General features: G+C 35.1%; 1 protein-coding gene across 1 annotated transcript in view; it reads left to right on the forward strand.

Moving 5' to 3' along the window:
- Nucleotides 1–727: 727 nt before the first annotated feature.
- LOC143073303 (uncharacterized) overlaps nucleotides 728–17,106 on the forward strand; it is a 46,731-nt gene continuing 30,352 nt past the window's right edge. The window contains exons 1-3 of the mRNA XM_076248730.1: nucleotides 728–811; nucleotides 14,286–14,451; nucleotides 16,941–17,097. Coding sequence (XP_076104845.1) covers nucleotides 14,297–14,451; nucleotides 16,941–17,097 — 312 coding nt within the window. The 5' untranslated portion in view covers nucleotides 728–811; nucleotides 14,286–14,296. The remainder of the gene's footprint in view (nucleotides 812–14,285; nucleotides 14,452–16,940; nucleotides 17,098–17,106) is intronic.

Here is a 17,106-nt window from a genome sequence, read left to right on the forward strand (position 1 = left end):
ATGAAAGAGGAAGTCAATTTTAGGATTGTGTATGAATTATTATTTAATAAAAAGATTATATTATTTTCATGTTTTTGAAATTTTGTAGGATCAACGATTATATTTGAAACTTTATGGTAAAATATGGCCCTTTTAGTTGAGTATTTTTCACAATGTAAAAGAAAATGTTTTTCATTTTCAATTTGACCAGAATTAGATACAGAGCAGTATCTCTCATTTCTGGGAATATTTAGATGTCTCCCTCTTTCAATCATCAGTATATGAGCGCTTATACGGATCTTACATATTGCAGCTCTGTCAATTCTGTTTTTCAATATATCAACATAGGGTGGTCTTCTGTCGCCATAAAATAAAATAGATTTGCTTTCATTCATACTTGCATGCTTTTTTCATTTTTATTTGATAGTATTTGCATGATGCTGCATGATTTGTTTATGTGATAGTCGGTTAAAGAGCTCACCAGAGCTCATGTTTTGTCTGTTATTGTGTATATATATGCCGATTCTAAATAAAATTTACTTGTAAACTTACTTACTTACAAACATATCAGTTTTTTTGTGTTCTCTCTTTTGTTTTTTTCTTATGAGAGTAACATCAAACCATCATCAATTAGTGAAAAGAGCATAATGAATAGTAGTAAGACATAAAGTAAGAAGTTAAAGTTATAGAACACTTGGTGGAATATCGACATTGATTACGGAATTCTCGGTCCGTCCGGTACCGGCGACCAGATTCCAAATCACATCGTGCTTCCGGCGAAAATTTGTTTTGACTGAAATTGAAAATTGAAACTTCATGAATATATGAACTTGTATGCTATTTTTGATTTAAATATCTTGATATTCTTCTGTTAAGACACCCTTAATTTTGTGTATCAGTACAAGACAACACTACAATTTAGCACATCATGATGCTGCTACAGAGTACAGTGCTAGCCGGGGTATCAGGTCCGATCGCGCCCAATACATTTTCGCACCCTACACGTTCGCACCTCGCACGTTCGCACCCAAGGTCCGTTCGCACTCTACACGTTCGCGCCCAATTTTAATTAAGGTTCATGTGGACCCTTTGGCAAAAATGGCCGTATTTTCACCTCAAAATTTACTCTGAGTACAGACAAACCTGCGCATCTGTAAAAAAAATTCAGGCATAGCATGCCCTAGATAAATAAATTTCAAATATGTTTTATGTTTCAGAAAAATAAAAACTTACCAGGATTTTGCCGTGTACTTTTTTTCATTCCTCAAGAAGGTGCCAAAATAAACTAAGTTGGGAAACAGGTTTGAGAACTTCCCCACAGGTAATAATTGAAGTGAGCTGTATTGCTTGGCATGGACATAAGATGGACAATAGATACCTGACAATAATTGGCAGGCCTCGACAATAACGCTTGTCCGATTGTCCGGTACCAGAGGTAAAAAAGGTCTGACAAGTAAAAGCTAAACCAAGCTTGTCCGATGGGACAAGTAGAATCATTCTGCAGAAAATAAATTTTGATCAAACTTTGATGAACAAAGTATAATTATTAACAGAAAAACAAGAAAAGAAGATTTGTTTGACATCTTTCCTTTTTAAACTGAAACTAATTGAAACTTTTATTTCTCAAGACCCCTCAGACTTGCAAATCGATAATTTAAAACTGGTTCTTTGTCAAGTACTTTTAACAGGTACATTTGTAAAAAGGACACTTTTCTCAGAAACCAGTCTTACCGATCCCATTCAACCATGTGTTTTTTAAATAAGGTAACTTTAAAAGACAGTTTGTCACCAGCTCGGATATGATTCGGCTCCAAGTTTGATAGACAGTTGGGCACTGTAGGAGACATATTTCATAGACATGATTAATATACAGTTTGGCAAGGCAGTAGACATTTCTGGACCAAGACAAATCAGAACTTCTTTTCCTAACTTATTTTGTTGCTTTATAATAATTAATACCAATGTCCATAACGTATCTTTTAAATAAGAATGAGGAAATTATTTACCATAAAAATCATCAAATCATGTTTGATCTTCATGTAGAAAAACAATACTTGCAATGCAGTGACCTATAGTTGTTAATTTTTGTGTCATTTGGTCTTTTGTCTCATTGACAATCATACCTCATATTCTTTTTATTGATTGCATTTGAATAAACTGTTTTCAACTTTTAAAAAAATAGGATAAAAATCCAATGAGTGTACATTTAGAGGCCAATCAGATGGTGCCTCATGTGCAAAGTATGATGAGACTTTAGCATTGATAAAAACTAGAACCTAAGTCCTGTGACACAATTAAATTCAGTTGTTCATGGCTCATATCTTTTAAAAGTATTTCAAAGGATATAAATCAAATTCTGTTCAATTTTTTTTAATTCATTTTGTTCCTTGAATCAAATCATGAAATGCAAAAAAGGTTAATATTAAGATTTTTTTTGGACAAGTTACAATTTCATTCGGACAAGTAAGTTTTGGTATGTACTTGTCCTACTTGGCAAGTTGAAAAAAAAGTTATTGTAGAGGCCTGATTGGTTATTTAAACTGTGTACCTGAGTGGACCATATCAAGGTGAACTCAACTGTTTGTTTATTTTATCATCTTCTGCAGGGACGAAAAAAAGTGTATGGCAAAATCCAGTTAAGTTATGAATTTTCTAAATCACACAATGCATTTGAATTCTATTTATCTAGGGCATGCTATGTCTTAAAACTTTTCCAGATGCACATGTTTGCCTGTACTCAGAGTAAATTTTGAGGTGAAAATACGGCCATTTTTGCCATAGGGTCCACATGAACCTTAAATTCCAGTTAAATAATTGGAAAATCATGATTGTTGTTTTAAATTGCTTTGGTGTAAATTGCTTTGGTGTAAATACTGAATCATGATGTATTTATATATATAGCTTGGTATGAGTAAAACATTGAATATGTAAATACTGAATCATGATGTATTTATATATATATATATATATATATATATATATATATATATATAGAGTCTATAAGAATCTACCAACCAGTAAACTTAATAGGTATTGGATCATCAAAATTGACAATACTACACAAACAGGAAAAATTATATGAGTCTGAAAGATTGTGTAACAATACCGATAAATAGATGGAAAACAAAACACTAAAAAGTGTTGAATATCATTGCACAAAGATGGAAAAACTGAACAGATGATATAAATTATACAATAATTGCAAATATTTCTGCTCAACAAATGGCCTTCTTCGGTGACAAAAGTTTTAACAATAATGAGATATAATGTATAAGGTGTAAACATAGATCACTAATAATACAGGTAAGTTTTTTGTCGATTGATTTTAATCCAAAATCCTGAATATAATAATATTAACACTAGACTGTAAATTTAATTATTTCTTTCTATTGATTCCATCTGGATGGAGGACACCCAGTGTTTTTATCCAAAACCTCTCCCGATTTTCTCTTTGCCTATTTTGCCATGTACAATCCTGTTCGATCACAAGGATCTTCATGTGATCAAAATCTTTCAGGTTGTGATCAGGTAACCTGAAATGTTGGCTGACAGGAATGTACGGTTTTTTTGTGAGGTCACTCCTGTGGCCATTGAGGCGTTTGTGAAATGGCTGCATAGATTCACCAACATATTGGAGACCACATCTAGGACACTCAAGAACGTAAATCACGTTTGAGCTTTTGCAGTTGACATTGCAAAAGATCTTGTATGTCTTTTCTGTGGTCTTACTGTGAAATGTTGATGAATGCTGCAATTGGTTGCAACATTTGCAGCGCTTGTCCCCACAAGGCTGACAATTACCTACAGTATGGTTAGGTTTGGAAAGGTCAGCACGGACAAGTATATTTCTCAGGCTGTTAGGTTGTTTGAAGGCAATCATGGGAGGCTCAGGAAAGATTTTGGATAACTTCGAATGTTTCTCGATTGCTGTCCAATGATCACGAATGGTCTTGAAACTATTTCTCAGGCATGGATGGTAGGTGAGCACACATGGGATTCTTTTACTTTTCTGTTTATCTTTGTAAGTTAGCAGACTGCTTCTGGGGATGGATTCCGCTTTTCGAAAACTATTTTTGATGTTTTTGTGTTTATATCCCCTTCTCTTTAAATGTCCTTTAAGCTGCCCCAGACGTTGTTTTGCAGTGTCTTCAGAGGAGCAGATTCGCCTTATTCTGAGAGCTTGGCTGTATGGAATGCTCTTCGTGCAGTGTGGAGGATGGCAACTTTCAGGCGACAAGTATTGATGAGTATCTGTAGGTTTAGAGTATATATCTGTGTTTATTATACCTACAGAGAGGGTGCTAGATGTATCAAGGAAGTTTATGGTGGAATTAGATGTTTCATGGGTGAATTTGATGGTAGGGTGTTGATTGTTAGCATTTGTTATAAAAGTTTCTAATTTTTGGTCTCCCTTGTCCCATTTCATGTCAACGTCATCAATAAATCGATACCAAGAAAGCGGTTTTTCGATGGAGCACTCCAGCAGTTGCTTTTCAAATTTACCCATGAATATATTGGCATAAGATGGAGCCATTTTTGTACCCATAGCAGTGCCATTTGTCTGTAAATAGTGTTCTCCTTGGAATGTGAAGTTGTTCTTTTTCAAGACCATAGTAAGCATTTCAACTAAGCAATCAGTAGGTGGAATTTTAGGAGATCGAGAGTCCCAAACTTCTCTACATGCTTCAATACCATCCGCATGGGGAATATTCGTATAGAGAGAGGTGACATCCATAGTGACAAGAGTAGTATTGGCAGGTAGAGGGTTTAAATCCTGCATCTTTAGTAAGTAATCTGTAGAATCTTTAATAAAAGATGGCAAGTTTTCTACATGTGGTCGAAGATAGTAATCAACGAATTCGGATATTTTTTCGGTGGGATGACCATTAGCTGAGACGATTGGTCTACCTGGGTTACCAGGTTTATGAATTTTAGGGAGCAGGTAGAATCGCCCAGGTTTTGAATTTTCAGGTTTTAAATATTTGAAAGTATCTATATCAATGATGTTATTGTCACACATTTCCTTTAAACATTCTGTTATTTCCTCGCTGAATTGGAGGGTGGGGTCCGAATTAAGTTTTTTGTAAAACCGGTCATCATCTAATTGGCGAATGGCCTCTTGGACATAGTTAGATTTGTCCATGACGACAACTGCACTCCCTTTGTCTGCAGGTTTAATAACAATGTAGTCATTATCTCTCAAATTTGTCAAAGCCACACGTTCATCAGGTGTTAAATTATCATAGGTCTGATTGTTTATTTTTACATTTGTAAGTATATCTGTTTTAACATTGTCTATAAATGATTCTAAGGTGGTGTTTTTGCTTGGTTTAGGGACCCAGTTGCTTTTCTTTCTAAATCTATATTCATTGGAGTCATCAGAGTCACTATCTGAGGTGGTGCTATCGTCCTCTTTCGATGCAAAATGTTCCTTGATGCGGAGGCTCCTGGCAAAATAATCCAGTTCCTCAGACAATTTAGTATCATTCACTGGACCAGGGACTGGACAAAAGTTTAGGCCTCTGGATAGTAATGACGTTTCGTCCTCAGTAAGTTGTTTGCTGGAAAGATTAACAACGGTATTGATCTTGTTGCTGAGGACTTGAGGTCTACGTCTAAAATGTCTGTTTTTGGTTTTATTATTCTTTTTTTCTTTTGTACTAATGGATGGGAAAGAAGTACCATCCCGTTGAAATTTGCATCTTTGTCTGGAGCGGAGAGTGGCGGTCTTAGTGTTGGTTATATCGCTCAGGCGCTCTTGGATGTTCTCGAATTCGCTTGCTGTTAGATCTGTTTTGCAAGCCTGAGACAAGGAGTCAAATTGACGTGTTAGGTTTTTAAGATGTTCAATACAGTGTTCTCTAAGGAGTATGAGTAGACGGAGGGAACAGTGAAATAGGGTTTGATCCCACCTACGAAGAAATGTATCAGACAGGTTGCCGGTAGTTTGAGGCAGCGCTTTAATACATAAGCCACTAGGAATAACATTATTGTCAATATAATGACAGTAATTAGAAAGATGGTGTCTAGTACTAATTTTTTGTTGTTTAGTGATCCTTAGTTGTTTGAAATATTGATCATAATTCATGTTGTACACAGTTGGAATATAAGTCTGCTGGGATCATGAAAAACACAATGCAGGTAGCCCAAAAATAATATAGAGTCTATAAGAATCTACCAACCAGTAAACTTAATAGGTATTGGATCATCAAAATTGACAATACTACACAAACAGGAAAAATTATATGAGTCTGAAAGATTGTGTAACAATACCGATAAATAGATGGAAAACAAAACACTAAAAAGTGTTGAATATCATTGCACAAAGATGGAAAAACTGAACTGGTATCGATTTATTGATGACGTTGACATGAAATGGGACAAGGGAGACCAAAAATTAGAAACTTTTATAACAAATGCTAACAATCAACACCCTACCATCAAATTCACCCATGAAACATCTAATTCCACCATAAACTTCCTTGATACATCTAGAACCCTCTCTGTAGGTATAATAAACACAGATATATACTCTAAACCTACAGATACTCATCAATACTTGTCGCCTGAAAGTTGCCATCCTCCACACTGCACGAAGAGCATTCCATACAGCCAAGCTCTCAGAATAAGGCGAATCTGCTCCTCTGAAGACACTGCAAAACAACGTCTGGGGCAGCTTAAAGGACATTTAAAGAGAAGGGGATATAAACACAAAAACATCAAAAATAGTTTTCGAAAAGCGGAATCCATCCCCAGAAGCAGTCTGCTAACTTACAAAGATAAACAGAAAAGTAAAAGAATCCCATGTGTGCTCACCTACCATCCATGCCTGAGAAATAGTTTCAAGACCATTCGTGATCATTGGACAGCAATCGAGAAACATTCGAAGTTATCCAAAATCTTTCCTGAGCCTCCCATGATTGCCTTCAAACAACCTAACAGCCTGAGAAATATACTTGTCCGTGCTGACCTTTCCAAACCTAACCATACTGTAGGTAATTGTCAGCCTTGTGGGGACAAGCGCTGCAAATGTTGCAACCAATTGCAGCATTCATCAACATTTCACAGTAAGACCACAGAAAAGACATACAAGATCTTTTGCAATGTCAACTGCAAAAGCTCAAACGTGATTTACGTTCTTGAGTGTCCTAGATGTGGTCTCCAATATGTTGGTGAATCTATGCAGCCATTTCACAAACGCCTCAATGGCCACAGGAGTGACCTCACAAAAAAACCGTACATTCCTGTCAGCCAACATTTCAGGTTACCTGATCACAACCTGAAAGATTTTGATCACATGAAGATCCTTGTGATCGAACAGGATTGTACATGGCAAAATAGGCAAAGAGAAAATCGGGAGAGGTTTTGGATAAAAACACTGGGTGTCCTCCATCCAGATGGAATCAATAGAAAGAAATAATTAAATTTACAGTCTAGTGTTAATATTATTATATTCAGGATTTTGGATTAAAATCAATCGACAAAAAACTTACCTGTATTATTAGTGATCTATGTTTACACCTTATACATTATATCTCATTATTGTTAAAACTTTTGTCACCGAAGAAGGCCATTTGTTGAGCCGAAATATTTGCAATTATTGTATAATTTATATCATCTGTTCAGTTTTTCCATCTTTGTGCAATGATATTCAACACTTTTTAGTGTTTTGTTTTCCATCTATTTATCGGTATTGTTACACAATCTTTCAGACTCATATAATTTTTCCTGTTTGTGTAGTATTGTCAATTTTGATGATCCAATACCTATTAAGTTTACTGGTTGGTAGATTCTTATAGACTCTATATTATTTTTGGGCTACCTGCATTGTGTTTTTCATGATCCCAGCAGACTTATATTCCAACTGTGTACAACATGAATTATGATCAATATTTCAAACAACTAAGGATCACTAAACAACAAAAAATTAGTACTAGACACCATCTTTCTAATTACTGTCATTATATTGACAATAATGTTATTCCTAGTGGCTTATGTATTAAAGCGCTGCCTCAAACTACCGGCAACCTGTCTGATACATTTCTTCGTAGGTGGGATCAAACCCTATTTCACTGTTCCCTCCGTCTACTCATACTCCTTAGAGAACACTGTATTGAACATCTTAAAAACCTAACACGTCAATTTGACTCCTTGTCTCAGGCTTGCAAAACAGATCTAACAGCAAGCGAATTCGAGAACATCCAAGAGCGCCTGAGCGATATAACCAACACTAAGACCGCCACTCTCCGCTCCAGACAAAGATGCAAATTTCAACGGGATGGTACTTCTTTCCCATCCATTAGTACAAAAGAAAAAAAGAATAATAAAACCAAAAACAGACATTTTAGACGTAGACCTCAAGTCCTCAGCAACAAGATCAATACCGTTGTTAATCTTTCCAGCAAACAACTTACTGAGGACGAAACGTCATTACTATCCAGAGGCCTAAACTTTTGTCCAGTCCCTGGTCCAGTGAATGATACTAAATTGTCTGAGGAACTGGATTATTTTGCCAGGAGCCTCCGCATCAAGGAACATTTTGCATCGAAAGAGGACGATAGCACCACCTCAGATAGTGACTCTGATGACTCCAATGAATATAGATTTAGAAAGAAAAGCAACTGGGTCCCTAAACCAAGCAAAAACACCACCTTAGAATCATTTATAGACAATGTTAAAACAGATATACTTACAAATGTAAAAATAAACAATCAGACCTATGATAATTTAACACCTGATGAACGTGTGGCTTTGACAAATTTGAGAGATAATGACTACATTGTTATTAAACCTGCAGACAAAGGGAGTGCAGTTGTCGTCATGGACAAATCTAACTATGTCCAAGAGGCCATTCGCCAATTAGATGATGACCGGTTTTACAAAAAACTTAATTCGGACCCCACCCTCCAATTCAGCGAGGAAATAACAGAATGTTTAAAGGAAATGTGTGACAATAACATCATTGATATAGATACTTTCAAATATTTAAAACCTGAAAATTCAAAACCTGGGCGATTCTACCTGCTCCCTAAAATTCATAAACCTGGTAACCCAGGTAGACCAATCGTCTCAGCTAATGGTCATCCCACCGAAAAAATATCCGAATTCGTTGATTACTATCTTCGACCACATGTAGAAAACTTGCCATCTTTTATTAAAGATTCTACAGATTACTTACTAAAGATGCAGGATTTAAACCCTCTACCTGCCAATACTACTCTTGTCACTATGGATGTCACCTCTCTCTATACGAATATTCCCCATGCGGATGGTATTGAAGCATGTAGAGAAGTTTGGGACTCTCGATCTCCTAAAATTCCACCTACTGATTGCTTAGTTGAAATGCTTACTATGGTCTTGAAAAAGAACAACTTCACATTCCAAGGAGAACACTATTTACAGACAAATGGCACTGCTATGGGTACAAAAATGGCTCCATCTTATGCCAATATATTCATGGGTAAATTTGAAAAGCAACTGCTGGAGTGCTCCATCGAAAAACCGCTTTCTTGGTATCGATTTATTGATGACGTTGACATGAAATGGGACAAGGGAGACCAAAAATTAGAAACTTTTATAACAAATGCTAACAATCAACACCCTACCATCAAATTCACCCATGAAACATCTAATTCCACCATAAACTTCCTTGATACATCTAGCACCCTCTCTGTAGGTATAATAAACACAGATATATACTCTAAACCTACAGATACTCATCAATACTTGTCGCCTGAAAGTTGCCATCCTCCACACTGCACGAAGAGCATTCCATACAGCCAAGCTCTCAGAATAAGGCGAATCTGCTCCTCTGAAGACACTGCAAAACAACGTCTGGGGCAGCTTAAAGGACATTTAAAGAGAAGGGGATATAAACACAAAAACATCAAAAATAGTTTTCGAAAAGCGGAATCCATCCCCAGAAGCAGTCTGCTAACTTACAAAGATAAACAGAAAAGTAAAAGAATCCCATGTGTGCTCACCTACCATCCATGCCTGAGAAATAGTTTCAAGACCATTCGTGATCATTGGACAGCAATCGAGAAACATTCGAAGTTATCCAAAATCTTTCCTGAGCCTCCCATGATTGCCTTCAAACAACCTAACAGCCTGAGAAATATACTTGTCCGTGCTGACCTTTCCAAACCTAACCATACTGTAGGTAATTGTCAGCCTTGTGGGGACAAGCGCTGCAAATGTTGCAACCAATTGCAGCATTCATCAACATTTCACAGTAAGACCACAGAAAAGACATACAAGATCTTTTGCAATGTCAACTGCAAAAGCTCAAACGTGATTTACGTTCTTGAGTGTCCTAGATGTGGTCTCCAATATGTTGGTGAATCTATGCAGCCATTTCACAAACGCCTCAATGGCCACAGGAGTGACCTCACAAAAAAACCGTACATTCCTGTCAGCCAACATTTCAGGTTACCTGATCACAACCTGAAAGATTTTGATCACATGAAGATCCTTGTGATCGAACAGGATTGTACATGGCAAAATAGGCAAAGAGAAAATCGGGAGAGGTTTTGGATAAAAACACTGGGTGTCCTCCATCCAGATGGAATCAATAGAAAGAAATAATTAAATTTACAGTCTAGTGTTAATATTATTATATTCAGGATTTTGGATTAAAATCAATCGACAAAAAACTTACCTGTATTATTAGTGATCTATGTTTACACCTTATACATTATATCTCATTATTGTTAAAACTTTTGTCACCGAAGAAGGCCATTTGTTGAGCCGAAATATTTGCAATTATTGTATAATTTATATCATCTGTTCAGTTTTTCCATCTTTGTGCAATGATATTCAACACTTTTTAGTGTTTTGTTTTCCATCTATTTATCGGTATTGTTACACAATCTTTCAGACTCATATATATATATATATATATATATATATATATGAGTAAAACATTGAATATTTTAAATAAATAACACAAAAGATAATTGTTTTTAACAGCTTGGTCCCTTTGATCTGAAACAATGAAACAATAAAATATAGCAATACACTATTATAACCAAAACATGATAAAATTTATTCAGCGCAAAATAGAACGTTGACAGAAACCCACTTTATTTAGAAAGGATTATTATTATTTTTAACAATACACTATCCAAAACATGATTAAAATGTATTCAACACAAAAAAAATGCTGTCTCACTTTATTTTGAAACAATGACCAAATGACAACAAATATACTTATAAGAATACACGTGCCAAAACTTGATTACAAAGTTATTAAACACAAAACCAATTAAAATTGGGCTCAAACATGTAGGGTGCGAAAGTGAAAGGGGGCGAACATGAGTTGGTGCAAACGTGAATGGGCGCGAACGGACCCCGATTCGCTAGCCAGCAACTCGGCATCGAAAGTTATGTATCTGTATCTGTATTTCCCACAGATTCCTTTTGGCTGTTGTGTGACGGGTTGGTCTGCGCATAAATATATCATGCTTGCTGAGGAATGCTGATTTAAACTCCGCGGTTGTAGTGACGCACACTACAGAGTCCTTTAGATGGTTCCAATCTACTGCAGTGCGCACAAAAATAGAGTTTTTGTACTGGTCAGTCTTACTGTTGGGAACTATGACCACTCTTTTGTTGTTATGAACTTGTTGGTCTATAATTGTTCTTGGTTACACAGTCTATAATTGTTCTTGCTCTTCTTCTTACAGTCAGGGATATAACTCTATTGGGGTATAATTTACAGGAAAATAACATACATTTGTTATTGTGGACTAAAAAATCAAAGAACTGTGATAACATATGTATGTTACATGTTTCAAACTGTCAAAGGGACAATATACATCATTAGTTTAGATAAAATGTATAAAAGTTATACTGTTATTACTTTTTTCTACATGTATACTTAATTATTTAAAGATATAGCAGTTCATAGTTTGCCAATTTTGCATAGTACACCTATATGTTATTACAGAAAAAATATGCCTTTTATAGTACTTCTTTAGCTCGGTATACGCGCTGCCTTGTAACACAGAGGTCCCGGGTTCGAGTCCCGGTGGAGACAGGCAATTTTGTAATGAAATTCATGCTCTCCGGTTACAACTAAAGGGTGTTATCACAGCTTCTCTATATCACTTCAAAGCATTTACTCAAACATACATCATGCTTAATTACAATGTAGTTTTATTTATTGTAAGAAATAATGACCAGAGCATGTAATGAGGTTCTGCACAAGTTTCTCAGTAATTCTCAAGTGTCTTATATAATAAGTTAATAAGTTTATCCCTTAATAGCCTTGACTCATTGATTTACCATGGTCAATCAAAAATGTATTAATTTAGTTAAAAAAAATAGTTATCAAGGCTATGCACTTAGTTTCTGCGCAAAGTCTCAAGAGTTCCTTAGAGCCCACTATAAATGAAATAATTTTACAATTAACAAGCATATGTTATTACAGATTTAGAAAATTTAAGGAATAAAGAGTAGACAACTCATGAAAGTATCTGTAATAACACACACAAGTTATTTTCTGGAATAACCCTATAGAGTTATATCTCTGACTGTCTTATGGTATCCAGTTATCCATCAGATTTTTGATGATTACTAACTGCTGCGCATGCGTAGGATAATAATAAATAAATATTTACAAAATAATAGTGCCAAAAATAAACATACTAACATGAAATGTGGTTAAAACTATTTACATAACTACTGGGTTTTCTGTTCTATATTGTATATTCTATATTGTTCTTTTATTACACAGTTATTAAATGTTGTTGCTTTTAACTGTCGTTTGGGTCTATGAAATTTTATTAGATCGTCTGGATGAAGGGCCGGTATCTTCCCCTCAACCACTTTAAAAAAGAAAATCATTCATTGTTGTTGTCATCTTGATTGTAGTGACGAAAGCTGAAGTTCTGATAGCAGTTTAGTCATACATCCTTCATCCCTTGATTTGTAGTCTTTGGTGATAAATCTCACCCCTCTTTTTTGTATGGATTCCAATTTGTCGATGTCTTTTGGGGTATATGGGTACCAAATAATTGATCCGTACTCCATAATATATCTTACGAGTGCTGTATATGCTGTTTTCCGACATTCCCTAGGGCAATATTGTAAGTTTCTCCTAAGGAAGCCAAGCGTGGAGCTGGCTTTATTGCATGTGTTTGTTAGTTGTTCCTTCCATTTAAGATCTTGTATATGTAGCCTTAGGTAAGAGTTGGATGACGCTTGTTCGAGTGTGTGGTTATTTAGGTTATAGAACCGTTGGCTTTTACTTTTCAGGCTGAGTATATAGCATTTTTTGACATTGAAGTGCATACCCCAATCATCTACCCATTTTTTTTATGTATAATTAAGTATAATCATAAAATCCACGCAGTATTTTATGTGGGTTCTTTGTCTAATGGTTTAGACCGATAGCTACAGTGCTGAAGGTCTGGGGTCTGTTTCCACTGAGTGGCCCTGATGTTCTCTCCGAGTACTTCAGCTTCCTCCACCATAACAACAGACTTTGGGGTGTCCTGGCACTCCCTTTGTGTTTGAGTAGGGATAGTCCTTGTAAATATTTGTAGTACATATAGTTTAGTGACACATCTCCATTCATCCAGATAGGGAGTGTACATGGGTTCCTCTGTTCACTTGCAGCCCTCATGGGTTCTTTGGATAACAGAGGAATTTGCCAGTACATACACACAAATACATGAAGATTTAACTGACAGTTCCTTTAAAATTTAAGAAATAAGAAGGCAACGTTACAAGACCTAAGTACCCGTTTAGCAAAAATAGCAATTAAATGGAAACTATACAAGTTTTTTTTACTTGGGACCATAAAAATTAAATCTTGCTCGCCACATGGGTAGTGGATTTTGAAAATTATTGTTACTAACATCACATGGTAATCAAGAAATGCAGTTTAAAAATATTTTGACATGTTACTAATATATAAATCTACTTAACTTCATATTTATTCAATCAAGTTTTTTTTTGCAAAAATCAATATCTTGAATATATTGATATTTAGCTGAAAATGAATTCTTTGGTTCACAAGTTGTAGTTTAGGTCTAAGAATATCGAGTGAAATGTAGGAAAAAATATCTGGAATAGCTCTGTCACTTCAACAACACACAAAATTATGTTTGGACTTCAGCAATATCTGACATGTCGGATTTAATTGCACTAAAAATTTAGCTTTTGGGGAAAACAAACCATTTATACTTCTGTAGGGATGAATAGGCATCAAGTGGCCTGATTCCACAGATAAACAAGAAAAACAATATTTTGAAAACTGTTTTAATTTCTTATATGCCAATTGATATATATTTTTACAGAATTTGACAGCATGGACGAGTTAACAGCTAAACTTGCCTGTGACTTTTCTGTCAGTAGTGATCCAAATAGCACAGCTGCTGTTCATCCCAGATTTTCACAGTACAAAAGTCGAAATCGCATTGACCAGGAAACTAGAAGAAATAGGATATTAGAAGAACAAAAGAAGTGAGTTATTCATTGGTGTAACTGCAAGTATCATGAAAGTAAACATTCTAGAGTTTTTTGCATTTCTTACTAAATTATGAAAAATAGCATAGTCGGCAAATAACACTAATTGTAGAATACATGTACATGAAGCAATTACTTTAAACATTTTATGACTGACAAAATAGGTAAACTTTTTGTTGCAAAGCACCTTTAAAATTCAATTGATTTAGAACAAAATTTGAAATATAAAGTATAATTTGAGTTATGTAGTGATCATTCTTCTTTTTTTACATAAGGTTTAAATATATTATATGTATTACTACAAACTTGCCCAGATGTAACACTTTATAAATATTATAAAAGTATAAATGAATAAATTTTTAGACAAAGATTTGATTATTTGAGTCATGTGCAGAACCATTCCGATAACGCTGTAATGAATATTTTTTCAGGCACAGATTTGAGTATTTGAGTCATGTGCTGAACCTTTCCGATAACACTGTAATGAATATTTTTTCAGGCACAGATTTGATTATTTGAGTCATGTGCTGAACCATTCCGATAACACTGTAATGAATATTTTTTCAGGCACAGATTTGATTATTTGAGTCATGTGCTGAACCTTTCCGATAACACTCAGGGATCTCCATGGCCTGTTTAACGATGGCGCCCCGCCATCGTTCAAATGTCTTGCGCCATCGTCAAATGACTCTCGCCATCGTTCAAAACTGTGATCGTTTTTATAGCCTGACACCATTTTTTTAGCAATTATAATCAAGTGCATGTAATTGCATAACCCTCAGGCTTTTTTTTTTGTTTATAGTATAATCCAATACAGTTCTAACGCCTGAGGGACATCCGGATAAAGATCACTAATCACTTGTACTTGAGTTTGTACAGGTAGATCAACAAACCAGACAGGAGAATATTATCTGAAGATAGACGATTCATTTGTTGAATTATTTAACTAAGTTTTCGCAAATGCTTATGATAATTCAGATTAAATAAATAAATTAATAATCCATTTACAAAGCTTCTTTAACAAGTAGAACACATGCTTTTATTTTGACTTACGCAATCAGCATCCCCTTTTTAAGAAGTACAAAATAAGACGTAAAACAGTAATTATTATTTCATCGCAAATAACTCGAGAACTGCTGTATTGTTACGATAATATAGAATTACTTTAAAAGTTAAAAAGTAAAAACTTTTAATATTTCCTGTTTAGAAATATTGTATCGTAATTCCCAATTCATTTCGTAGTTTACAATCAAATTGATACATCTGCGTTTCCTGTTTCTATTCAGACTCGAAAGATGCATGTTGGATAGCATAGATTTGCTAGATAAAGTTATTAAAAACCTTTTCATTTTACAACGTTTGCTTTACAAATCTTTTTAACCTTTTACATAACCAGTAAGACTCGTTTTGTCGTTGCTGCAAACCAGCCATGCTGGTAATGGGTTCATGACTTCTGACTGTCCGTGAAAAACAAGCTCCACATGATTTTTAACCCCCATAACAATTATCAAAAATAGCAAGAAAACTACATGGGGACCTTCATGATAGCTATTGGTCGTTCTCGACTGAGGGAAAGGGAGTGGGCATGTGGGCTTGGCCTTTGAAGGGTTACAAACGGCAATTATTGAAAATACATGTATATATACTTCTATATAGTATTTATAATGAAAATTCAAATAAATATAATTTAAATAAGCAATGAATTAGCATGTTCACCTATCCTTATGTGGAGGGATGAAATACTTTCAATCGTGCTACACTGTACGGCGTAGATACGGTTTATGATGATGAAAGTTCCTCCATCGTTCAATTTTCATCCATGGAGATCCCTGACACTGTAATGAATATTTTTTCAGGCACAGATTTGATTATTTGAGTCATGTGCTGAACCTTTCCGATAACACTGTAATGAATATTTTTTCAGGCACAGATTTGATTATTTGAGTCATGTGCTGAACCTTTCAGATAACACTGTAATGAATATTTTTTCAGGCACAGATTTGATTATTTGAGTCATGTGCTGAACCTTTCAGATAACACTGTAATGAATATTTTTTCAGGCACAGATTTGATTATTTGAGTCATGTGCGGAACCTTTCTGATAACACTGTAATGAATGTTTTCTTCAGACACAGATTTGATTATTTGAGTCATGTGCAGAACCTTTCCGATAACACTAGTGAATGTAAAATTGTTTTTTCAGACACAGATTTGATTATTTGAGTCATGTGTGGAACCTTTCTGATAACACTGTAATGAATGTAAAATTATTTTTTCAGGCACATATTTGATTATTTGAGTCATGTGCGGAACCTTTCTGATAACACTGTAATGAATATTTTTTTCAGGCACAGATTTGATTATTTGAGTCATGTGCGGAACCTTTCCGATAACACTGTAATGAATATTTTTTTCAGGCACAGATTTGATTATTTGAGTCATGTGCGGAATCTTTCCAATAACACTGTAATGAATATTTTTTTCAGGCACAGATTTGATTATTTGAGTCATGTGCGGAACCTTTCCGAGGGACAATGGGATAATGCTGATGCAGAATCTGTTGACTCCCAGGAATCAATGGATATACAAGTGACAGAGGAAAATGTCAATATTAGACGTCCTGGAAAATATTATAGAAATCAGGTATAAAGC

The sequence above is a fragment of the Mytilus galloprovincialis genome, chromosome 4, assembly GCF_965363235.1.
Source record: "Mytilus galloprovincialis chromosome 4, xbMytGall1.hap1.1, whole genome shotgun sequence".
In the NCBI taxonomy this organism is placed as follows: domain Eukaryota; kingdom Metazoa; phylum Mollusca; class Bivalvia; order Mytilida; family Mytilidae; genus Mytilus; species Mytilus galloprovincialis.